The sequence below is a fragment of the Macaca mulatta genome, chromosome 2 (assembly GCF_049350105.2).
Source record: "Macaca mulatta isolate MMU2019108-1 chromosome 2, T2T-MMU8v2.0, whole genome shotgun sequence".
Lineage (NCBI taxonomy): Eukaryota > Metazoa > Chordata > Mammalia > Primates > Cercopithecidae > Macaca > Macaca mulatta.
Window position 1 is genome coordinate 154353529 of NC_133407.1, and position 23302 is coordinate 154376830.

The 23302-nt window shown below is 57.9% G+C and overlaps 1 protein-coding gene across 2 annotated transcripts in view; it reads left to right on the forward strand.

Moving 5' to 3' along the window:
• Positions 1-23043, forward strand: part of PLXND1 (plexin D1) — a 51954-nt gene extending 28911 nt beyond the window's left edge. Inside the window, exons 10-36 of one of the 2 annotated variants that reach the window (XM_028844494.2) lie at positions 1952-2041; positions 2244-2337; positions 3616-3770; positions 4353-4504; positions 5163-5262; positions 5356-5495; positions 6243-6410; positions 6488-6578; positions 6783-7046; positions 7153-7302; positions 8159-8273; positions 10382-10489; positions 10583-10695; positions 11554-11658; positions 12154-12284; positions 12632-12830; positions 14915-15061; positions 15212-15368; positions 16253-16356; positions 16447-16510; positions 17563-17597; positions 17850-17954; positions 18510-18673; positions 19682-19829; positions 21034-21174; positions 21559-21633; positions 21822-23043. In XM_028844494.2, coding sequence (XP_028700327.2) covers positions 1952-2041; positions 2244-2337; positions 3616-3770; positions 4353-4504; positions 5163-5262; positions 5356-5495; positions 6243-6410; positions 6488-6578; positions 6783-7046; positions 7153-7302; positions 8159-8273; positions 10382-10489; positions 10583-10695; positions 11554-11658; positions 12154-12284; positions 12632-12830; positions 14915-15061; positions 15212-15368; positions 16253-16356; positions 16447-16510; positions 17563-17597; positions 17850-17954; positions 18510-18673; positions 19682-19829; positions 21034-21174; positions 21559-21633; positions 21822-21938 — 3432 coding nt within the window. In that variant the 3' untranslated portion in view covers positions 21939-23043. Of the gene's footprint in view, positions 1-1951; positions 2042-2243; positions 2338-3615; positions 3771-4352; positions 4505-5162; positions 5263-5355; positions 5496-6242; positions 6411-6487; positions 6579-6782; positions 7047-7152; positions 7303-8158; positions 8274-10381; positions 10490-10582; positions 10696-11553; positions 11659-12153; positions 12285-12631; positions 12831-14914; positions 15062-15211; positions 15369-16252; positions 16357-16446; positions 16511-17562; positions 17598-17849; positions 17955-18509; positions 18677-19681; positions 19830-21033; positions 21175-21558; positions 21634-21821 lie in introns of both variants that reach the window. The other variant, XM_077993546.1, reaches the window with a different exon arrangement.
• Positions 23044-23302: the final 259 nt, after the last annotated feature.

The window sequence follows — 23302 nt, forward strand, 5'->3', positions numbered from 1 at the left end:
CTTGTCCTTAGCCCTGGACTCCCCATCCAGTGCTCGTCTTTGCAACTAGCCCCGCCCCCACCATCTGGTCTCGGGGTGGGGGATGCAACTCCTTTCTGGACCCCTCCTGGAGGCGCGTCCTGGGTGGGAAGCGTTGACGAGTCCTGGAGGCGTGCCAGCCACCCCCCTTCCCAGCTCCTTGGAACTCGCCATCTGTTACTTCCGTGGAGGAGCTGAGGCCCGTGAGGGCTCTCACACGTGGGGACCACGTGCCGGGCATCTGGGATGTGTCGGGAAGCCTCGTGGCAGGGGCTGGAGCTCTGGGAGGGCTAGGGTGGGGCCTGCCCTCATCCCTCAAGCCCCACCCTGCAAGAGTTGGGGCAAGCACCTCCAGGAGCAGCCAGGGGACTGGGCTGGTGGGCAGGATGGCTCTGCCCCTGGGCTGTGGGCGCCTGGGATGGGGAGGTGCAGGCCTGACTTGAGTCCTGCCGATTCTTCCCAGCTGTGTGGTGGGGCAGTCTCCACTCTGACCGAGCTGCAGGGGCGCCTGCCCTCCTGCCCCCCGGGGCCTGCTCCTAGAATACCGAAGGCAGGCCCAGCGGTGGGGGCCTGTTCGCTGAGCCTATATCCTGGGGAGCCCTGGGACAGGCTGGGTGTGCTGTTCTGAGGTGGCTGAGGACTCAGAGGAGGGACCTGTCTCCAGCTCAGCGTGGCAGGGCACAAAACGGACTTTTGGCCCCGTCAGCAGCCACTTTCCTGTGTTAGCTTCCGGGCTGGGACCCCAGAAGCAGGGAGGTTGACCTGCACTGTCCTCAGGGTGTCACATCTGCCAGCCACAGGGACATAAACAGGAAGCTCTGCCACGCGGCTGGCTGGGGGCTTGGCGTAATACACAAAACCTGAGTCTGTTCACTCAGCAAGTATGTATTGGTGCTGCTCCTGAGAGGGCCAGATGAGCCTGGGGAACTGAACCTCATGACACAAACGTTATTGGATACCTCCTGCATACTAATAATAGCAAGCACATATTAGGCCCCTACAGTGTGCAGCCCCCTGAGGTACACAATCTCCAGTTTTCCCAGCAACCCTATTCCCATTGTCCAGGAAAACCAAGCCTCAGAGAAGGGGAGTGACTTGCATGAGGTCACACAGCTGGGAAATGCAGAGGTGGGGTTTGAACCCAGACCAGGGCTCTTCCAGCTGCTTTCTGCTGCCCTTGGGGGTGGTGTCAGAGAGGCCGAGGCCCAGCCCTGACCCTCCCCGGTTGTCGAGGGGACAGGTCAACAGCCAGGCGAGGGGCTAAAGGTGGTGCCTGGCACACAGGGTTTGGGGAGGCTCTAGGAGCATCGTAGCGCCCCAGCAGACACCTGAATAGTTGCTGCTGAGGGAATGAATGAGGATTGAGTGAGGTACACCCCTTTGATTTGAGGGGAGCATCTGGGAAGGCTTCAGAACAGGGGGCTTTTAAGCTGGATTCTGAGGGCTGTGTTGAGCTTTGCTGGGTGGTAGAAAGGGAGGCAGCTGTTCAGGTTAGGGGAGGGCTCGGGCAAAGGCCGGGGCAGGGGAGCCTGGCCGTGTTGGGTGTCAGGGCATGTCTGGGCAGGGCCTGGTAGGGCAGGATGGGAGATGGGAAGGCTTGAAGGGCAGGGGAACCCCGCTGGGAGTGGAGCCTTAGGAACTGAATACAAGGCCCTCTTGGTTAGATCACTGGGGGTGCTGGAGAGGCTTTTAGTGGTGCTGAGAGCATGAGGCCAAAGTCCTTGGCATTCCTGCACTGCTTGCCTCCCTCAAACATTGGATGTGATGGTTGGGAAGGGGATTTTGGGGGATGGGACAGCCCGGGCAAAGGTCTGACAGTTCAACCAAGCCCACTTTTCTCAACAGGAGCCCATGGTGTCCTGCTTGAGTTAGAGGGCGACACGTGCTGGCTTGGCTCTCCTCAAACCCGCTTCCCACTCCCTGTTTCCTACAGGGTGCAGCCCTGGAGTGTAGTTTTGGGCTGGAGGAGATCTTCGAGGCTGTGTGGGTGAATGAGTCTGTTGTACGCTGTGACCAGGTGGTGGTGAGTGGGGTGACTCCAGCATGGGTGGAGGACGGGCCTGCATAAGTCCAGATGCTGTACCTCTCACCCCACCCTGCCTCTCTCTGCCTTCTGGTTCCCCCATCCCCAGCAGCCCCAACTTCATCTGCCTCCATGACACCCATCCCCAGCAGAACCCCAGGCACTACCCATGCCCCCTATGCTCTTTTCTGCCCTTTTGCAGCTGCACACGACCCAGAAGAGCCAGGTGTTCCCACTCAGCCTCCAACTAAAGGGGCGGCCAGCCCGATTCCTGGACAGCCCTGAGCCCATGACAGGTGGGCACCCCCACCCACCCCACATGGCCTCAGTGTGGTGGGTGGGGCTCGGCCTTGTGCGACTCATTCCAGTGGTTGCCCCAAAGCTGCAGATGTCCCACCCCATTGTTCCCCAGCACACACAGAGCCTTATATCCCAGCCCTGCCATGCCATGCCAGGCTCTAGGCCTTGGGGTCTCCATGCATACTTTCCCTTGCCTTCCTGGGCCTGATTGTTCCCATAGAAAAGAGGACACAGGCCAGGCGCGGTGGCTCAAGCCTGTAATCCCAGCACTTTGGGAGGCCGAGACGGGCGGATCACGAGGTCAGGAGATCAAGACCATCCTGGCTAACACGGTGAAACCCCGTCTCTACTAAAAAATACAAAAACCTAGCCGGGCGAGGTGGCGGGCGCCTGTAGTCCCAGCTACTCGGGAGGCTGAGGCAGGAGAATGGCGCGAACCTGGGAGGCGGAGCTTGCAGTGAGCTGAGATCCGGCTACTGCTCTCCAGCCTGGGCGACGGAGCGAGACTCCGTCTCAAAAAAAAAAAAAAAAAGAAAAGAGGACACAGTCCTTCTGCAGAGCTTGGAAGGACCTGATGAGCCGGGGCTCGCCCAGCCTTGAACGTGGCATCTGGGGTGTGGTCAGCACCCCTTGAGTGGCGGCTCTGCAGTTGCTGTGACTGTGTTGGGTCTACTCTCCAGGGGCTCCTCTGTTCATGGGGAGTCTCAGGCATCCCTGGTGGACGTGGTGCCCTCCAGATTCCCACCGTGAAGGTCCCAGAATGGCCCTGCACACCCAAGGCCCCAGAGAACCTTCCCTGCCCTCCTCCTTGAGCTACTTGGAGGGTTTGAAGCCCCCAAGTCCTCATAGCCCACATTACTCAGGGGTCCCTGGCATCCTGCGGCCCTGCCGGGGGTGATCAGACCCACTGTGGCCTGGGTGGGATCTGGCTGTGCCACCCACAGGCCTTGTGAGCTCGGGCGAGTCCCTCCTCTCTGAGCCTCAGCCTCTTCTGTGTAAAGTGAGGCTGACCCCAGGCTCCCAGCTGGAGTCTCTGTGAGGGGAAGGAAATCAGGGAGGCCGGGGCTGCACTGTGCTCAGCACAGGCCCCGGGGTTTGGGGAAGGGGCTAAGAACCTCACAGGATCCTGACGCCCAGAACCAGGACTTCCTCTGGGTGGGACACCACAATGATGGGGTGCAGACCTCTTGATAGCTGTTGAGTGTGGAGGGGACAGCGGTGATGGGGCATGCACTACAGAGCGGGGCTGACCGAGCTGCCCCGTGTCTCCCCAGTCGTGGTCTATAACTGTGCCACGGGCAGCCCCGACTGTTCCCAGTGCCTGGGCCGCGAGGACCTGGGTCACCTGTGCGTGTGGAGCGACGGCTGCCGCTTGCGGGGGCCCCTGCAGCCCATGCCTGGCACCTGCCCCGCCCCCGAGATCCGCGCGGTAAGCACGCCCAGTGGAGGCACGTGGCACCCACACTCTGGCACAGCTCATAGGCAGCATCCACAAGGGTCCCACTCCCTGGGGACTCGAACACCAACACATACACCGGCTCATGGGTGCAGTATCACCTGTGAACAGAAGGAAGTGCTCTGCCTCACAGAGCTGACGTTTCAGTGGGGGAGGTGGACAGTAATAAATAAGGAAATGAGTAAATTATAGAAGGCATTGGAAGTGTGGAGTGGAGGAAACACCGAGGGCTGAACGTTGTTAGCTTTGGGGGATACCATGATCACTAAAGCCACCAATGACATGACCAAACATTGCCCCTGGGAGCTGACCTCAGCATCCTGCAGGAGAACCCCTAAGTAACATCCCCGGGCCCACATGGGCTCAGTAATGCACACACATATCCTCCTTGGCAGCACAGTGACCTGCCAAGTGGCCACTGCCCCAGCCCCACCTGAGCCCCCAGACCTTCCTTTAAGCATGCCCGTGCCCTGCTGGGTGCCTGTGACTGTGGGCAGAAGCCTGCTGGCCTCCAGTCTCAGACCCCATTTGCCCCTCTCTCGGGTCACCTGGCAGATTGAGCCCCTGAGTGGCCCGTTGGATGGCGGGACCCTGCTGACCATCCGAGGCAGGAACCTGGGCCGGCGGCTCAGTGACGTGGCCCACGGCGTGTGGATTGGTGGTGTGGCCTGTGAGCCACTGCCTGACAGATACACGGTGTCGGAGGAGTGAGTAGCCACGGTGCCCCCACCCACCCTCTCCAGCAGTGCCAGCCTCTGCTCTGTCCTCACCCCTCCCTCCCCATCCTCCGTCCTCACTCTGCTGCTTTCTGGAAGCCTGTTGCTTCGTGGCCTCGGGGACTGTGCCGAAGCCATTCCCACCACACATCCTGCCATTTCTGCTTGGGGCATCTGCTTTATCCTTCCAGCTCTGTCTCTGATGCCAGCTCCTCTGGGAAGCTCTCACAGGCTGCCCTAGCCCAGCCTTTCTTCCACCTAAGCCTTGCTCTGAGGAAAATCATTTAAAATTAAAAAGGCTGGGGCTACTGGCATGGTTCAGAGATCTATGACTGGCCCAGAGGGGTCCTAGGAAACATGCATGAGCAGAGACTGAGCTGGCTTTCCTTTCGGGAGGCCGTGCGTCTGGCATGTGGAAGAGCCGTCATCTACCAGCCCAGCAGACGTTCTCATGATCAGAGACCGTCTTGTCCCAGCCCCTTGTCTTATAGTTGCAGAACTGTGGGAAACTCATGGGGTAAATTATACACAGAAGGCATTGGAAGTGTGGTGTGGCGTGGAATGGGGCAATCCCTGAGCCTGGCTCCAGGGTGGCCGTGGGGGCTGAGGACTGCTGGCCGCTCTCACTGACCACAGCACCTCCCCTCAGGATTGTGTGTGTCACGGGGCCAGCCCCAGGGCCACTCTCAGACATAGTGACTGTGAACGCCTCTAAGGAGGGCAAGTCCCGGGACCGCTTCTCCTACGTGGTAAGGGGGGCTACAGCCCACTGTCCCGCCTGCCCAGCACACACGCTCCCGGGGGGCTGGCCCAAGGCCCAAACACCTGCCTTCCTCCCACAGCTGCCCCTGGTCCACTCCCTGGAGCCTCCCATGGGCCCGAAGGCCGGAGGCACCAGGATCACCATCCACGGGAATGACCTCCATGTAGGCTCTGAGCTCCAGGTCCTGGTGAACGACACAGACCCCTGCACAGAGCTCATGTAAGCCTCTGGGCCTGACCCACCCCTTCTAGTCCAGAGAAATCAACGGGCTTGGGGGCTGGTGGGCTGGAGGTGACATCCTTGAGCCAAGCCTCACCTGAGTCTTCATTGGCTGTGTCCCCTAAGCCAAGCCACTTCTCTCTGAGCCTCAGTTTCCTCAGCTGTCAAGAATAGTACCAGTAATTGGAAGAAGGGCTTTTTGTGCTAGGTATACAGTAGATGCTCCATAAGTGATAGCTGTAATGAGAATGGTGTTGATTGCACACATTCAGATCTTCTGGCTGGCCCAGGGGTGTGGTGAGTGGCAGGGGTGTGGTTGGAGTCTCTTGGCGAAACACCTTTGTCTTTATTATGCACTTATTGTGTACCAGACCCTACTAATGGGCATTGCTGGGACACCAAGAGGAGCACAACATAGCCCTCAAGGGAAGGGCAGACACACCCACAGGAATTAGGAACATCCAGTGGGATTGGGAGAAAAGTCAGTGCCTTCAGGGATCTAGGGAGAGAGGTTTCACCAGGGGTGGAGGCGGGAGAGAAGACCTGGGAAGGCTTCCCGGAGGAGGTGGGATGGGGCAGAATTTGGAAGTATAAGGAAACAGCTAGGTGCTAAGATGAATTGGGACCAGTCAAGGAGGCCTTGAACCCCGGGCCAAGTGCATGGGCCTGTGCCCCAGGTCTCAGGGGCATTGGCGGTGGGTGAGCAGCAGGAGGCAGGCCCTGCTGATAATCTGCTGCTCCCCCAAGGCGCACAGACACCAGCATCACCTGCACCATGCCTGAGGGGGCCCTGCCGGCTCCGGTGCCTGTGTGTGTGCGCTTCGAGCGTCGGGGCTGCGTGCACGGCAACCTCACTTTCTGGTACATGCAGAACCCAGTCATCACGGCCATCAGTCCCCGCCGCAGCCCTGTCAGGTAAGACTGGCACCCCGCCCTTCCCTCAGGCTCTCTGGGGCTGCAGGTGGACTGATAGGTTTTGCCGTCCCCCGCAGTGGCGGCAGGACCATCACGGTGGCTGGTGAGCGTTTCCACATGGTGCAGAATGTGTCCATGGCCGTCCACCACATTGGCCGGGAGCCCACGGTGAGGCAGTCAGGGGCCTGATGGCTGGGAGGGGGTGGCCCAGGCACAGCCAGGGCCCTAACTGACCAGGCCTCCTCCCACTGCATCTCTGTCCCCTCTTCCTCCCTCTGCCTCTGTGTCTCCTCAAACCCCACTCCCCCCGTTTCTCCATGTCCATCCGTCCATCCTGCACCCCGGTCTTGGCCCCTGGCCCTCATGCCCCAGCTCTGCAAGGTTCTCAACTCCACTCTCATCACCTGCCCGTCACCCGGGGCCCTGAGCAATGCATCGGCAGCAGTGGACTTCTTCATCAATGGACGGGCCTATGCAGACGAGGTGGCTGTGACTGAGGAGCTACTGGACCCCGAGGAGGCACAGCGGGGCAGCAGGTTCCGCCTGGACTACCTCCCCAACCCACAGTTCTCTACGGCCAAGAGGGAGAAGTGGATCAAGCACCACCCCGGGGAGCCTCTCACCCTCGTCATCCATGTGAGCATGGAAGGGGCCAGGGTAGGCGGGGGCAAGCGAGCCAGCCTCAGCCATGGGCCTTGGGAGCACTTCCCCACACCACAGTTCTCCCCCTTTGCACCCACAGAAGGAGCAGGACAGCCTGGGGCTCCAGAGTCACGAGTACCGGGTCAAGATAGGCCAAGTGAGCTGTGACATCCAGATTGTCTCTGACAGAATCATCCACTGCTCGGTCAACGAGTCCCTGGGTGCAGCCGAGGGGCAGCTGCCCATCACAGTGAGTGGATGGGGTGCCGGAGCAGGGCAGACCCGGCCCCCACCCCTGGCCCATCTGCCAAGCATCTGCCCGTTACCCAGCACCTGAATTCACTGAGCGTTTTCATGCTCAATAGCTCAGTCCAGCAAAGCAGAGCTTTATATCCCCACTTGACAGATGAGGAAACTGAGGCCCAAGAACTTAGTGACTTGCTTGAGGTCAGTGATGGGCCCCATCTGGACCTGGACCATCAGAAACCATAAGAAGTTGTCCCTACGCCACTTGGTGTCTGTCCTAGAGCCTGGGCTGCCAGGCACCATGTAGAGGCATGGAGGGCAGGGGAGCAGGAGGAGCAGAGAGAGGCCAGAACGTGGGATCTTTTCTGCACTGTATCTCGTTGCATGCCTCCTGGGATGGGGAGCTCACTCTCTCCCAAGCAACATGTGCCACCCCAGGATGGCTCTGACTGGGAAAGCTTCCTTTTACCTGCACCTCAGTCCCAGTCCTGCCCTCTGAGTCATCATACCTCACCTACCCCCTGGTCTCAGGGCAGCCCTGCAGATACTTGGGGACAGCAGCCAGGCCCCGTGAACTGCTTCCTCTGGCTCACTCACTACTCCTCCCAGGCTGTAATGATAATCACAGCCCCCTGTATTGAGCCACCTCTGTGCCAGGCCCAGGACCAAGGGCTTGACAAGCCCTCATTTAGCCCTCCCAGTGTCCCCAGGAGGTGGACATTGTTATCTCCATGTTATCAATGTGGCACCTGAGGCTCAGAGAGGTTAGGTAATTTACCCAGGGCCACACAGCAAATGAGGAGCAGAACCAGAGTGTAAGTCTAGGAGAGCTACAACCCCTCTCCCCAACCTCTACACAGATCCAGGTAGGGAACTTCAACCAGACCATCGCCACACTGCAGCTGGGGGGCAGCGAGACGGCCATCGTTGTGTCCATCGTCATCTGCAGCGTCCTGCTGCTGCTCTCCGTGGTGGGTAAGGAGCCCCATCCTCAGGACACCTTGGAGGGCAGGCTTGCCACCTTGCCCCAGCCCCTCTGAAGATTGGCAGATGGAGGAAGGCAGGATGGGATGGGGCACAGCTTGAACAAAGGCTTGGCCACGGGAACAGGTTAGGCACCCAGAGGTCGGGGGAGGTGTGCCCCTCTCCAGCACCAATGGGTAGAAGATGTTAGATGGCTGGGGGACATGCTGGGCCCAGGCCAAGGTCCCTGAATCTCAAGCAGAGAAATTTGGAACTGTGTTCTCCAGTCAATAGAGAGCTACTGAAGGTACTTAAGAAAAGGTTACTCAGGGAAAATTAACCTACATGTCTGGTGGGCTGTATTGCTGTTAAAATAATGGTCATGAAAGTAATAGACTCGACGTAGCAGAGAAACTGGAGCCGTCATACACTACTAGAGGGAATAAAACAAAGTGCAGCCGCTTTGGAAAACATTTTGGCAGTTTCTTAGAATGTGAAACATAGAATTACCCTATGACTTACGAGCCAGCAGTTCTACCCCTAGCTATCTGTTCAAGAGAAATGAAAACGTAGCCACACAAAAACTTATACACACGTGTTTACAGCAACATTATTTATAATAACCAAGAAGTCAAAACAACCCAAATGTCCATCAACCAATAAATGGATAAATGAAATATGATCTATTCATACAATAGAAAATTTTCCGTAAAATATGATCTATTCATACAATGGACAGTTATCCATAAAAAGGAGTGGAGTACTGATCCATGTCACCATGGGCATGCACCTTGAAAATATTACACTAACCGAAAGAAGACTCACCGAAGGCTGCATATTGTATGATGCCGTTTATATGAAATGTTTAAAATAGGGAAATTCAGAGAGACAGAAAGCTGAATGGTGATTGCCAGGGACTAGGGAGAGCATGAATGGGGAGTGACTGCTGAATGGCTACGGGTCTTCTTGAGGCAGTAAAAATGCTCTAAAATTAGTGGTGATGGTTGCACAACTCTGTGAATATACTAGAAACCATTGAATTAGGCCAGGCGCAGTGGCTGGTGCCTGTAGTCCCAGCACTTTGGGAGGCCAAGGTGGGTGGATCACTTGAGCCCAGGAGTTCAAGACCAGCTTGGGCAACATGGCAAAACTTTATCTCTACAAAAAAATACAAAAATTGCATGGGCATGGTGGCACGAGTCTGTAGTCCCAGCTACTCAGGAGGCTGAGGTGGGAGGATCACCTGAGCCTGGGAGGTGGAGGCTGCAGTGCGCTGTGATCGTGCCACTGTACTTCATTCACCCTGGGCAACAGAGTAAGACTCTGTCTCAAAACAAAAAAGAAAGAAAAGAAACCATTGAAGTATACACTTTAAATCACCGGATTATATGGTATGTACATTATATCACAATAAAGCTGTTTTATTTTTAAAGTGAGTATATTCAATGCAGAAAATTTTTGGAAAAACTGAAAGATGATAAAAGGAAAAAATACCCATCATTAGTACCCTGTGTATTTTTGTATATTCCCTCCCAGTCTCTTTTCTGAAAATACTATATATTAATAGATATTTTAATACATTATATATACATTCCTCCCCACCCCAGAAAAGGTTATAATGTAATACTGCTTTGTAATCTGCTTTTAAAAGTTTCTTAATTTACAAGTAACACCTGGTCATTGTAGAAGGAATAGAAAATGCTCAAAAGCAGAAAGTAAACAGAAGTCACCCAGAATCTTCCCACCCAGGAAAGCCGCTGTTAACCACTATTTCACACACACACGTATTCCTGTTTCTTTTTCTTTTTTTTTTAAGGGGGCTAGACAAATTCTAACAGAGCTGTAACACTACACATTTCTTTTTCTAAGAACAGGTCATCAGGCATTGCTTTGCTGGCCATTCCCCAAGCCCTCTGCCCATGGGAGAGCTCCCTGCAACTCCCCACCCCCAACCCCAACCCTGCCCAGGAGGGAGGACTGCAGGGCCTCCTCCCACACCTTGCCCAGAGGAGCTGGAGCTGAGGCCAGCGAGCAGAGCCCCAGGCCCTGCATACAGCAGGTGCCAATAAAAGCTTTTCAAAGGGCACTAGAGGCCTGACCTGCCTCTCCACTGCCCACAGCCCTATTCATCTTCTGTACCAAGAGCCGACGTGCTGAGCGTTACTGGCAGAAGACGCTGCTGCAGATGGAGGAGATGGAATCTCAGATCCGCGAGGAAATCCGCAAAGGTAATGGGCTGGGACCCTGCAGGGCTGGGCCTCCACTTTCCCTCCTGGGGGATGGGTTCTCGGGCCACTCATGGCTGTCCGCGTGTCCGCCAGGCTTTGCTGAGCTGCAGACAGACATGACAGATCTGACCAAGGAGCTGAACCGCAGCCAGGGCATCCCCTTCCTGGAGTATAAGCACTTCGTGACCCGCACCTTCTTCCCCAAGGTCAGCCCGAGCCTGAGTCTGCCCCTGAACCTGTGCCAGCCACCTCAAGGCAACTCAACCTCTCTGAGCCCTGCCAGCCTAGAGGGTCCCTTGAGCAGTGCCAAACCTGCACAGCTGTCCACAGCCGTCCTGGCCACTTGCCCTGGCCTGCCACGGGGTGGAGGGTTGGAGGCAGATTCTTCACTCTTATTCTCTGCTCACTTGATGTTTAACTGTCCACACGGAAGCCAGCTGTAGCCCCACTCTCCTGGCCAGCTGGGCCTTCCTCTCCCCTTTTCAAGGTGGGGCAGAAGTGGCCAGGGCTGTCCCATGCCAGCCTCTCTCCTCCCTGTGCCTCTTCCCAACCAGGCTTCACTTGGTCTCTACACTCCCTCCTCCTGTCCAATGGACTCCTGCCCCACCCCTTCCATGCCTGTCACGCCTCCCCTTGCCCTTCCAGGGTCCACTGCCCTCGCTCCCTCCTGGTGGTACCACCCTCCGTCCCCTGTCCACACCATTCCCCACAAAGCGGCCAAAGCAAGCCCATGTTTGACTACATCATTTTTCACGAAACTCTCCAGTGGCTTTTCCCAGCCTCAGGCTAAAGCTCAGACTCCCAACCTCTCTGCCTCAGTTTCCCCCATTGCACATGGAGCTGCTTTTGCTTCCCCTTAAGCCTTGTGCTGTCTGGTGTGGCCATACTCCTGGAATTCCACAGCCCCCGGGCGTGGCCCACTGCCTCTTATTCCTTTATGGGGAGCTAATTCTGTGCCAGTTTCCCCCAGCAGCCCAAGCTGGTGCCCTTTCTGTATGAGTGACCTTTGCATGCCAGCAGGGGGTGTCCAGCCCCACTGAGATGCTGGGGGTCTGTCTCTGCAGTGTTCCTCCCTTTATGAAGAGCGTTATGTGCTGCCCTCCCAGACCCTCAACTCACAGGGCAGCTCCCAGGCACAGGAGACCCACCCACTGCTGGGAGAGTGGAAGGTGAGTACCCCCCAACCCACACACAGTGGGCTACTTCCAGGCAACCCTGCTCCTCCCTTTCCAGTTCATCTAATCCATTGATCCTTGTCATGTGGAGGCATCTGCCATTGTAAGGTACTGAGGCCTCCATCCCAGGAGGCATTCAGGCAGCCATTCAGGGTGTTCTAAGTGCTGCCCCCCAAGGCCAGGTAGAGCAAACAGAGGATTGGACCCCCTCGTACACCCACTCCGCCTGCTGCTTAGAAAATGGAAGGTGAGAGTCCCTCACACTGGGATGCCAGGTTATCTTCAGGCACCCTCACCCTTCTCTGAGCCCCACTTCTCAATTCAACCAAGCCATTGTTCCCTGCCACAAAGGTTAGGAGGCATCCACCATGGAAGGTAATGAGCTCCCCATCCCAGGAGGCATACAAGCAGCCATCATAAGCACTGGCTGTTAGGCTAGGCAGGGACACTGGGCCCCTCTGGACACCCCATCACCAGTTGCTCCCACAGATTCCTGAGAGCTGCCGGCCCAACATGGAAGAGGGAATCAGCTTGTTCTCCTCGCTACTCAACAACAAGCACTTCCTCATCGTCTTTGTCCATGCGCTGGAGCAGCAGAAGGACTTTGCGGTGCGCGACAGGTCAGGCTGTGATGGACTGGGGTGGGGTAGGGAAGAGGAGCCTGTCCAAGGCCACACAGCATCAGGTCCTAGGTCCTGGGGCTCTGGGGCTCCTGACACCCCCATATTCCAGCCCTTCCTGGGCCTGGATGCCCGAGACCTTGGCTCACGGGGCACGGTGGTTGCTGCGGACATAGAAGAAGGTGGTGTTTCTCCGGGAGGATTCCAGCCCCACTCACCCCTCGCAGGACCCACCCACACAGGCACTCCTGGGACCGCTGGGCCCAGGGATGAGGCGGCACTGAGACCCTGGGACCCACAGCTCCTAGGGCCTCAAGGCGCAGCTGACACCTGCCTCCTGCTCGCAGGTGCAGCCTAGCCTCGCTGCTGACCATCGCGCTGCACGGCAAGCTGGAGTACTACACCAGCATCATGAAGGAGCTGCTGGTGGACCTCATTGACGCCTCGGCCGCCAAGAACCCCAAGCTCATGCTGCGGCGCACAGAGTCTGTGGTGGAGAAGATGCTCACCAACTGGATGTCCATCTGCATGTACAGCTGTCTGCGGGTGAGGCCGCCCGGGGACAGACAGAGCCCAGGCGGGGGCTGTGGCAGGGACGCGGCAGCAGTGACCCCACGGCCTCCCAGGCCTTCCCTGGCACCCTCAGGCCAGCTCTGCCAGGAGGGAGTGTTGCATGAGACAGGCCAGGCTGTAGGGCCTGTTATGCAGAGCGGGGAGCCGTGGCCCAGGGGAGGCCTGGCTGGCTTGCTGCAAGGGCTCAACAGATGCTTGGGGCATAATAGAGGTTGTGTCAGGGGCCTTGTCCCATCCGTGGTTTTCTCAGTCATCCACCCTTCCCTGCTTTGGATTCAGGAGATGAAATCAGCCCCTGGCTGGCCCTTGAGGCTCTCCTAACCCTAAGGGTGAGACGTGGAAACAAAATACAGAGTGGCCAGTGCCTTGCAGCAGAGCTCAGCTCATGAGGCCTCCATCTGTCTGGAGGCTTCAAGGTGGCTTCCTGGAGCAGGCGACCCTGTGCTGAGACCTCAGAGAGTGGGCCGGGCGAGGATGGTGGGGAGGGTGCTCCAGGCATCAGGTACAGCAGGAGGGCAGAGGCCAGGAGGAGGGGATGTTCATGGAAGGAATGGAAGGAAGGCCAGAGAATCTTCCAGATGAGAGCAGAGGCTGGGAAGAGGGTGGGCCTGGTAGGCAGGGCCTCCTGCCTTCTGCCAGAAGGACCCCCGTAAGCTCTCTTCTGCAGAGCAAGGGTTGCTCAGCCTCTGGTCTTGTCCCACCGTCCAGCTGCCCTACAGTGCTGGAGGCTAGAGGGCTGCCTGGAGGATTGTGGGAGAAAGGCAAAGGCCTGCCTGGAGCCCAGAACCAGGGCCTCAGATGTTCTGTTTTGTTGTTGTTGTTGTTGTTTAGTTTTTGAAGAGATGGGGGTCTTGCTTTGTTGCACTGGCTGGTCCCAAACTCCTGGCCTCAAGCAATCCTTCCGCTTTGGCCTCCCAAAGTGCCAGGATTACAGGGGTGAGCCACTGCACCCAGCCAGGATGTCCTGGGCTTGAGTCTGATCTTTGGCACATCCCAGCTGTGTGACTCTGGGCTACTCATTGCCCTCTCTGGGCCTTGGTTTCCTTCTGTCAAATGGGGCCTCTGCCCCTGAGCCGGGGGCTTGAGGGAGCCCCACGGCCCCTTCTGGGGGAAGGGGGTAGTGGGGTGGAGCAGAGGCAGGGCCTGCGAGGGGCCATCGGGGTGCTTTCACCTTCCGCGGGCTGCCTCACTGTGGGCCATCAGGAACCACAAGGGCCACTGTGGACCCTGGACCTTACTCCCCTGGCTTCTTTCTGTGACCTCAGCCAGGCCTTCCCCTATGAGCCTGTTTCCTCCTCTAGAAAGCAGGGAATCAGTGCCTCCCACGCCCCAGACCTGGAGAATTGGACCAGGACTTGGGCTGGCAGGCTGCCTTCGTAATCTTTGCCAAATCTGCCTAATACTATTATGTACTTAATTTTTCTTTAAATCAATTTTGGTGGGTAGTTAAGTAAAACTATCCCAGTAGAACACCTGGGTCCCTTGCTGGACAATGGCCTTGAGAATCAGCTCATGGCTGTGGGTCCAGCAGAGCCACTGCCTGGAGGGCCACCCGTGGAGATGGGCAAGAGCAGGGACTATGAGCCTCATTCCGCCTGAGACTCCACGGTCATCAGCCTGCGAGTGGGGTCGAGGCCACATCGGTGTTCCGGGTCCACCTAAACTCACCCTTGGGGCCACCCACTTAGGAGAAAGTCACAGGCTTGGGAGTCAGCCGAGCCAGGTCCGATTCCTGCCCTGCCGCTTCCCAGCTGGGTGACCCTGGGCAGGTCACTTGCCCTCTCCGAGCCTCGGCACTGTTGGCTGCACAGTAAAGATGATACTGCCTATCCGGAAGGGTCGCTGGGATGAGGCAATGAATGCCCCCACCCACAACTGGTGCTGTTTAATGAACACAAGCTTAGGGTCCATGGAGACACCCTGGAGAGGAGAGTGTTACACCAGGATCCAAAAGGAGACTGAGGGGTGGGGGGACGGGGGCGTGAAGGTGTTTGGCCCAAGGCGTGGGGGCTGGAATACAGAGGGGACCTTGGCCCTGATACCCCCGTGCACCCCAGGAGACAGTGGGGGAGCCATTCTTCCTGCTGCTGTGCGCCATCAAGCAGCAAATCAACAAGGGCTCCATCGACGCTATCACGGGCAAGGCCCGCTACACACTCAATGAGGAGTGGCTGCTGCGGGAGAACATCGAGGCCAAGCCCCGGGTGAGTCGGCAGGGTGGGGAGGGTCCCAGGGCTGGTGCATCTTGGCCTACGGCATTGACCCAGCCTTCCTGGGCAGGGCATGGCTGCCTGGGTACCGGCATAGTGATGGCAGCAACTCACTGACCTTTCTCTCCCACTCTCCCCTTGCAGAACCTGAACGTGTCCTTCCAGGGCTGTGGCATGGACTCGCTGAGCGTGCGGGCCATGGACACTGACACGCTGACACAGGTCAAGGAGAAGATCCTGGAGGCCTTCTGCAAGAATGTGCCCTACTCCCAGTGGCCGCGTGCAGAGGACGTCGACCTCGGTGGGTGGGAATGGGGGCAGAGACCCCGAGTCAGGTGCTTCAGCCGGGGCTAGCCCCTGCCTTGACGGGAAACACTCCTTTCACCTGGCATGGGTGCATGAATGTGGGGACACTGAGAGGATCCAATGAGGCCCCCTCGGCAGAAACAAAGGGAGACAAGTCCTGCAGTGTGAGTGAGCTACAGACAACAGCAAAAAGCCTTCAGGAAAGGCTTCCTAATTCCTAAAGGAGGGATGCTGGAGTGGGGTTTATTTGTTTGTTTGTTTGTTTGTTTTTGAGACAGGATCTCATTCCGTCACCCAGGCTGGAGTGCAGCGGTGCAATCTCAGCTCACTGCAGCCTCCACCTCCTGGGTTCAAGTGATCCTCTCATTTCAGCCTCCTGAGTAGCTGGGACTACAGGTGTGCACCACCACATCCAGCTAATTTTACTTTTTGTAAAGATAGTGTCATGCTATGCTGCCCAGGCTGGTCTTGAACTCCTGGGCTCAAGCGATCCTCCTGCCTCAGCCTCCCAAAGTGCCGGGATTACAGGTGTGAGCCACCACGTGGGGCCTGGAGTGGGTTTTATAGGATTCTGGGTTAGGCCAAGGGTTTCATCAGCAATTGTAACATTAACAACCCTGCAGACAAGGCCATTTCCAGAGCTCCTCCTCTGTGCCCTCCACCCTGGCACCTTCACTGTGTACCCTCACATTCTCTCCCCCAGCTCTTTCCTGCTCTCTCCGTTTTATGGATGGGAAAATGGGGGCTCAGAGAGAGGTATGGCTTTCCTCATTTTCCATGGAGAAAGCGAGAGGCCTCTCCCTGTGTGACTGGGCCAGTAACCACCCCTCAGGCCCAGCTCCCTGCCCAGACCCTGATGGCCTGCTCCTTGTCCCCCAGAGTGGTTCGCCTCCAGCACACAGAGCTACATCCTTCGGGACCTGGACGACACCTCCGTGGTGGAAGACGGTCGCAAGAAGCTTAACACGTTGGCCCATTACAAGGTGCAGCCCTGCCCCCCTGCCCTGCTTCCCCACCCTCATGCCCCCACCCCGACCTCCAGCCTCTGACCTCGGCCTCTCCCCTCCCATCAGATCCCTGAAGGTGCCTCGCTGGCCATGAGTCTCATAGACAAGAAGGACAACACACTGGGCCGAGGTAGTGCGGGTGCACGTGGGAAGGAAGCCTAGACTGCATGTGGACGGGGGCTTCCATCCCATGCCCCTGTGGGGAAACTGAGGGTCCGAGAGTCACGGCTGGCCTGGGCTGAGGCCTCCTTGGTGGAGACTGGGCGGGGCCAGCCTCCTCTGACCCAGTACTGCTGGGGCAGGGCCCACACCAGGCCTCCTCAAGCTGATTTCCTGCGGCAGCTGGAGAGAGGCCCCGGGAGGGCGGGCTGCAGTTCCGGGAGGTCTGGGCAGTGGCCAGGCCAGAAGGGGGGCCAGCATGCCCGTCTCAGCCTTGGGCCATGTCCCTGCCTCAAGTGCCCCCTCCACAGCCTCAGACGCCCCAGGCACAGCCGCCTGGCTGCTAGGCCTGCCAGCCCGGGCTCCTCTGGGTCTCGGGGTCCCCTCCTAAGGTTGAGAGCAGAGTCTCGGTCTCTCCCAGCAGCCTGGGAGTCTGGGCTGGCAGGAGCTCTGGGCTCAGGGGTGGGGTGGGTGAAGGAAGCCACCTCTGCCTGCCTGAGGCCTCTCCTCCCCCGTGGCTGCATCTTTCTGTTTCTCTCCACCGCTGTTCCTCCCTCCAAGTCCCTCCATCCCTGTGGTCACTGTGTGTGTGTGTCTTTCTCTCTCTGCCTCACTGTCTCACTCTCTGTGTGTCTCTGGATCTCACTTATCTCTCTCTCTGTCTCTCCCAGACTCAGTCTCCCCATGAGTCTCTGCATCTCTGTCTCATTCTCTCTGCCTGTCTCTTTGGATCTCTGTCTCTGTTTGTTTCTCTCCCCATCTTTCTGTCTCTGCTTCTGTTTCTCTCCCCATCTTTCTGTCTTGTTTCTGTTTCCCTCTCCCCATCTTTCTGTCTTGTTTCTGTTTCCCTCTCCCCATCTTTCTGTCTTGTTTCTGTTTCCCTCTCCCCATCTTTCTGTCTTGTTTCTGTTTCTGCCCTCTTTTTCTGTCTTTGTTTCTGTTTCTCTCCCCATCTTTCTGTCTTCATTGCTGTTTCTCTCCCCTCCTCTCCCATGTTTATTTATTGTGTTTTTCCTCTCGCAGTGAAAGACTTGGACACAGAGAAGTATTTCCATTTGGTGAGTGCCCAACCTCGGCCCCAGGGGATCCAGCCCCTCAGTGGGTGTGGCCTTGGCTTTCTGTGGCCCTGGGCCTCTGGGAAAAGTGCTCCCGGCCCTGAGAAAGGCTGGGGGTGGGGGAGTAGGGATGGGGCCCAGAATCAGGAGGGAACCACAACCCTTGTGTGCTAAGAAGCATGGCAGAGCCAGACCTCCCACAGGCGGCCGAGAGTGGGGCCTGGTGCGGACACTGACCACTGCCCGGCTTCCCAGGTGCTGCCCACGGACGAGCTGGCGGAGCCCAAGAAGTCTCACCGGCAGAGCCATCGCAAGAAGGTGCTCCCAGAAATCTACCTGACCCGCCTGCTCTCCACCAAGGTGGGTCCGGCTTCAGTCTCCCCTCCGTGCAGTGGCTACAAGGCTCCAGCCCCAGCCCCAGAGGGTCGTTGCTCAGGGCCAGCTGTGCACACACGGCTGGAAGAGGGGTGTGAGTTCTTCCTATTCCCCCTGTGGGGCTGGAGGGGCAAGAGGCTGAAGGCTTAGGGTCCCACTTGAGGCATTTCTCACAGCCAGGAAAAATGCCTGACAGACACTTCTATGTTAGCCCACGTAACAGGGTACAGCAGAGGCCCAGAGGGGTCAGTGATGTCCCCAAGGGCACGTGGCTCAGTGGCAGCGCTGGCACCCCACAGCCCATACTCTGGTGCCTCCAGTTCTCGACTACATGTGCCAATGCCTTGATTAGTCCTTTCAACGCCTCTGTGAGGCAAGTTTCGGATGCTGAGGCCGGAGAGGCTCGGTGACCAGCCTGACGCCGCGTGGCTCCCTCATTCAGCAGCCTGGGCATTTCAAGCTCTGCAGAGCCACCAAGGGTGCCCACTAGCCCTCTGCACGTGGCCCGGGGCTGACGGCGGCCACCCCACTCCCCCGCAGGGCACGCTGCAGAAGTTTCTGGATGACCTGTTCAAGGCCATTCTGAGTATCCGTGAAGATAAGCCTCCGCTTGCTGTCAAGTACTTTTTTGACTTCCTGGAGGAACAGGCTGAGAAGAGGGGAATCTCGGACCCCGACACCCTACACATCTGGAAGACCAACAGGTGGCGGGGCGGGGGCCGTGCGGACTTCACTGTGCCATTGGGGCCCCTGTGGCAGGGGGTTCAGAGTCTAGTCTCTGGCCTCGCCTGCTTGGGCTCAAGCCCTCCTCTGCCTCTTCCTAGCTGTGTGTTCTTGGATGAGTGACTTAGCCTCCCTATACTTCAGTTTCCCCTCCACTGTAAAATGCAACCCTTGTTAATGGTAGGAATTAACTAGAAGAGTGCCCAGAGCATGGTCTAGGTGTTGCCCTTACTATCATTCTCCCACACCCCTCTCAGGCGGGTGCCTTCACAGATGAGCACACTGAGGCTCAGAGAAGCAGTACCTGCTCAAGACCACACAGCCTGGGACAGTAGAGCCAGGCTCGGCCCTACATTATCTGAATCCCTTACCCAGTTGGTAGCCCTCCTTCGAGGCACCTCTTAGCTTGTCGGGGTCACACACCCCCACAAGAAGTTGCTGGAAACCCAGCCTGACCCTCAGGAAGAATACCACCAGCCCAGGCGCCTGTCTGCAGGCCAGCAGCTTCCCAGAGCTCTGGGGGTGCACATGCCCAGGCTGCTGAGTCACCGGGTGGCCTGAGGTGGGGTTGGGGGTGTTGCTTACCCGCTCTGGCCTCTCGAGGACAAGGCCAGAGCTCCAGGCCCTGCCCCCCACAGCCCTGCCACAGCTGCTCTGCTAATGCTAGACTTCCTGCTGCCTGCAAGGGTTCAGGGAGGAGCCAGGGGTGCCCGGGGGCTGGCACCTGGTTCTAATGAGAACCAGGACCTGGCTGGAGGATCAGCAGGGGGTTGGGGGTGTAGCTAAGCCCTGCAGCTCCTGCCTTGCTCCAGCAGGAAACCCGGCTCTCAGCCCCACTGCCACCTCAAAGGTTCCCAAAGGTTACATCTTGTGACAAGGCCCCAACCTCAGGCCCTTGAGGGACAAAGTCAGCTGTCTTCTCCATGACTGTCCCTTGACTGCTTCCTACCCCACCCTACCCTCACTGCCTTTGTCACCCTACCCCACAGCCTTCCTCTCCGGTTCTGGGTGAACATCCTGAAGAACCCCCAGTTTGTCTTTGACATCGACAAGACAGACCACATTGACGCCTGCCTCTCAGTCATCGCGCAGGCCTTCATCGATGCCTGCTCCATCTCTGACCTGCAGCTGGGCAAGGTCGGCTGTTCCCAGAACCAGGCCAGGCCCATGCACAGGGCCAGAGTGGGGTGCCGACCGTGGGTGGCCTCCTCCACTCTCTGAGGCTGAGCTCAGAGATCTTCCTGGGAGGGGAACCGAAAGAGCTCAGGTCTAGGGCATATGGGATGAGTGACTCATTCAGACAGGGAGATACCTAGAATCCAGTACCTTCCATCAGAAACTCTGTATCGCTGCAGACCAACTGCACCTGCCATGGCTGTGCCTGGCACTGGCTTTGAAAACAGGCCAGAGAACCTGGTGTGGGAAAGCCAGTATGAGCTTGGACGGCCTGCTGAGTCAGGCACAACATCATCTGAAAACCAGGCCAGGCTCTGGGCAGCAGACCCTAAAAGTCAAAAGCCATTCAAGCGAGCATTCAGTGAAGGAGTGGGCAGAGGGGTGACGGGTGACTAGGAGCTTTTGAGATTCATGCAGTGGGTTGAGGGCACACAAGGCTCTGTCTGGCTTTAGAGGTTGAAGATAAAAGAGGATGGCCTTCCAGACCGAGGGAACAGCACAGGCAAAGACAGGGAGGCGGGAAAGCACCCGCTTGCTGTGAGTAGGGATGAGATTGTATCATTAGAGCTGGCACTGCAGGATTGGTCCAGGTCGTGCGTGGCCCTGCATTTAGCCCATGCATTTCAGAGATAGACCACGGGAAAGAGAAAATGCCATCGCTCCACTACTTCTCACGTACTGCCTCCGAAGGCAGGATGCCCGTGACTGACAAAGAAACTGGGAGTGTTCTTGGCACTTCTTTCAGGCGTTAGGAGCATGTGGTGGGAGACATTCCACTGAGCCAGCACTCAGGCTTCCAGAAATCCTAGACACCAAGACCTATCATCCTGAGAAGGACACATCCTTGTTACATGGAACGGGCTGCGGGCAGTGAAGAGCTGGCACGCCGGTGCTTTTCCCCCTGAAAGAAGTAGCCCCCCCTCCCCCCAGGTCATTGTCCTAACAATCCTGGGGAAAGTAGGCGGGGCAGACAGAGCACAGTGAGGAGCCCCTGGTCTGGGGCCGGCTGAGTACAGAGACGTTCAGTGACCGGGCAAGACTCTTTGGGCCTCAGGGGCCTGCTAAGGTCACTTATGTGGCAGGAGGGATGAGGGCTCATCCAGAAAACGACCAGATCCGTCCGTCCTTCAGCAGCCATCTAACACCCTTGCTATTCTCTGCCCAGGATTCACCAACCAACAAGCTCCTCTACGCCAAGGAGATTCCTGAGTACCGGAAGATCGTGCAGCGCTACTACAAGCAGATCCAGGATATGACGCCGCTCAGCGAGCAGGAGATGAATGCCCATCTGGCCGAGGAGTCAAGGGTGCGGCGGCTCGCGGGGGGTCCCTGACGAGCTGAGGGATCGGGGGTTGGGGGGCTGGGCCTCAATGCCTCCACTGGAGTAAGGGCAGGGAACGCAGCGGGCATTTCAGAAGTGGCCGTGGCCTCTTGCCAGCCTGCAAATTCGTCACGCATTTTCCCAGAGCTTGAGGCATGGGGGCAGGAGAGCACCCTCTGGATAGAGAGGAGCTTGGAGGTCAGGGTCCGGGAAGCTGTCTTCACAGGACTTGAGGGGCCTCATCGCTGAACTGTGCTGTGGGGGCCATGTGGAGTTGGGGGTATTTGTGTAAACAGCTGGCTTTGCTGGGGCCCGGCTCAGCTTTGACCACTGGGCTAACGTCCTCCTCCCCGTCCTGCCTCCTTATAGAAATACCAGAATGAGTTCAATACCAATGTGGCCATGGCAGAGATTTATAAGTACGCCAAGAGGTATCGGCCGCAGGTGAGTGCCCCAGGGTGAGGCATCTGCCCTCGGGGCAGGTGAGCTTCCTACTCAAGTACACACATCTCAGGGTGCTTGCCCCTCACGGACGGATGTCACTTGTGGTAGACATTCAGGGCTGTGTTCTCCTCCACGAACTGAGGCAGGGCCACCCGCCATGGCCCGGCTGACTCCGCTGCTCCCCTCAGATCATGGCCGCGCTGGAGGCCAACCCCACGGCCCGGAGGACACAACTGCAGCACAAGTTTGAGCAAGTGGTAGCTTTGATGGAGGACAACATCTACGAGTGCTACAGTGAGGCCTGAGACACATGGAGAGCTGGGCAGGCTGCTGCGGGGAGAAACGGACGCCCCTGAGCCTCAACTTGATCTTCTACCCCATGTCTGTGACTCACGCTGGGGAATACTGAGCAGAGACGTCTGGGGCATGGGCAGGAGGAGGGGCTGCTCTTAGCCAGGCAGGGGCGCCCCAGCCCTGACCCCTGGGCACCTCCATCCCCTCCCACCTATCCCCAGATCAGTCTCCGGGACGGGGGCCAGAGAGCTGGTCAGACTCTCCCGTCTGCCCAGCATGGCCTGCACTGTGCCCACCCACTCGCTTCACAGCCTCCAGCTGGTCCTGCTGCCGAGAGCCCCGCGCATCCAGGCAGCCAAGCACAAAGAAGGGGAGAGGAGGCCACCAGCCCGGAGGCTGCAGCCCAGAAACTCTACCTCATCCACACTGGTGCAGGGAGCCCTCCTTGAACCGACCTTTGATTGGTTTCTGCTTCAACCCCCAAAATGTTATCTCCACTTCCCCCTCACCCAAAGAGGATCCTGGCCACAGACAGTTTCAAGTAGTGTCAGATTTTTGTTGCTTGGGCGGCTGTTGGTAGAGTGGGCAGTGCCCGTGCCATGGGGTGCTCTGTGGGCTCCTCCAGGAGCAGGGAGGGGGGAGGGGAGGGGCGGGGGGCACAGGAGCTGGGAGCCCCGTCTCCAGGGAAAGGAGAGGGGTTAAGATGCACCAAGGCTGTAGCTGGGCTACTTGATCTTGCTGAAAGTGTTTCTAAAGATAGCACCACTTTTTTTTTTTTTTTAAAAAAAGCTTTTATATGTTAAAAAAAAGTATCATGCACCAACTGTGAATAGCTGCCGCTTGCGCAGAGGACCCGGGGAGGGGTCCCGAGAGGCTCCCCATGCAACACTGGAAATGACTGTTCCAGAGAGCGGGCAGACCTAGCAGAGCGCCCCTGGCGCCTGAGACCGCCACCCATTCCACTCCTGTCAGAAGCGACCCTCTGTGGCCGATGGGCCATGCAGGCCCCTTGCAGCCAACTCAGCCAGTGTTGGGACTGGCTCAGAGCCCATGGGGGCTGGAGGGGGGCAGTCGGGACTCTGGAATCTTCTTTATAATAAAAGCCTGACAGACAAACCTACTGTGGGCTCCAGCCTTTGTCCCGAGATAGCCAAGCTGAAGAACGTGCAGTTTCTTTACCAGTTGGTGAGAGAGAGGAGGGAGGGAGCCTGCCATCCCTTCTGTCTCAGCTGCACTCTTGAGGTTTGGGCAGGCACCTGACTGGCTTCTGAGAAGGCAGAGGCCAGATGATGAAACGAGACAGTGCAGGCTGCGTGCATGCTGTGGGCCTGGCCCGGAGCTGCCATGCCTTAAGCTCTGAGGATACCCTGGGACC